Here is a 747-nt window from a genome sequence, read left to right on the forward strand (position 1 = left end):
GCTGCCCCAGAGGTTACTGTGCCGGTGGCGGGGAATACCGCCGATGAGTGGCGTGAGTTGGACGAGCCCGACGCTGCCAGCGCTCCCCGTGCTGAAGCAGAGGCGGTGGCGCCCACATCGGCAGACGCTGCCCCAGAGGTTACTGTGCCGGTGGCGGGGAATACCGCTGACCAGAGGCGTGAGTTGGACGAGCCCGACGCTGCCAGCGCTCCCCGTGCTGAAGCAGAGGCGGTGGCGCCCCCCTCGGCAGAGGCTGCCCCAGAGGTTACTGTGCCGGTGGCGAAGGATGCCGCTGACCAGTGGCCTGAGTTGGACGAGCCCGACGCTGCCAGCGCTCCCCGTGCTGAAGCAGAGGCGGTGGCGCCCCCCTCGGCAGAGGCTGCCCCAGAGGTTACTGTGCCGGTGGCGAAGAATACCGCTGACCAGTGGCGTGAGTTGGACGNGTGCTGAAGCAGAGGCGGTGGCGCCCCCCTCGGCAGAGGCTGCCCCAGAGGTTACTGTGCCGGTGGCGGGGAATACCGCCGATGAGTGGCCTGAGTTGGACGAGCCCGACGCTGCCAGCGCTCCCCGTGCTGAAGCAGAGGCGGTGGCGCCCACATCGGCAGAGGCTGCCCCAGAGGTTACTGTGCCGGTGGCGAAGGATGCCGCTGACCAGTGGCCTGAGTTGGACGAGCCCGACGCTGCCAGCGCTCCCCGTGCTGAAGCAGAGGCGGTGGCGCCCCCCTCGGCAGAGGCTGCCCCAGAGGT

At 69.6% G+C, this 747-nt stretch overlaps 1 protein-coding gene across 1 annotated transcript; it reads left to right on the forward strand.

Moving 5' to 3' along the window:
- DQ04_24041000 (hypothetical protein) lies at positions 1-450 on the forward strand (the record flags this gene model as incomplete). The annotated part of the gene is made up of 1 exon (XM_009318207.1): positions 1-450. A coding segment is annotated over one exon (450 nt), but the record flags the coding sequence as incomplete, so codon positions are not given.
- Positions 451-747: the final 297 nt, after the last annotated feature.

Source organism: Trypanosoma grayi, assembly GCF_000691245.1.
Source record: "Trypanosoma grayi strain ANR4 Tgr_2404_V1, whole genome shotgun sequence".
NCBI classification, from domain to species: Eukaryota; Euglenozoa; class Kinetoplastea; order Trypanosomatida; family Trypanosomatidae; genus Trypanosoma; species Trypanosoma grayi.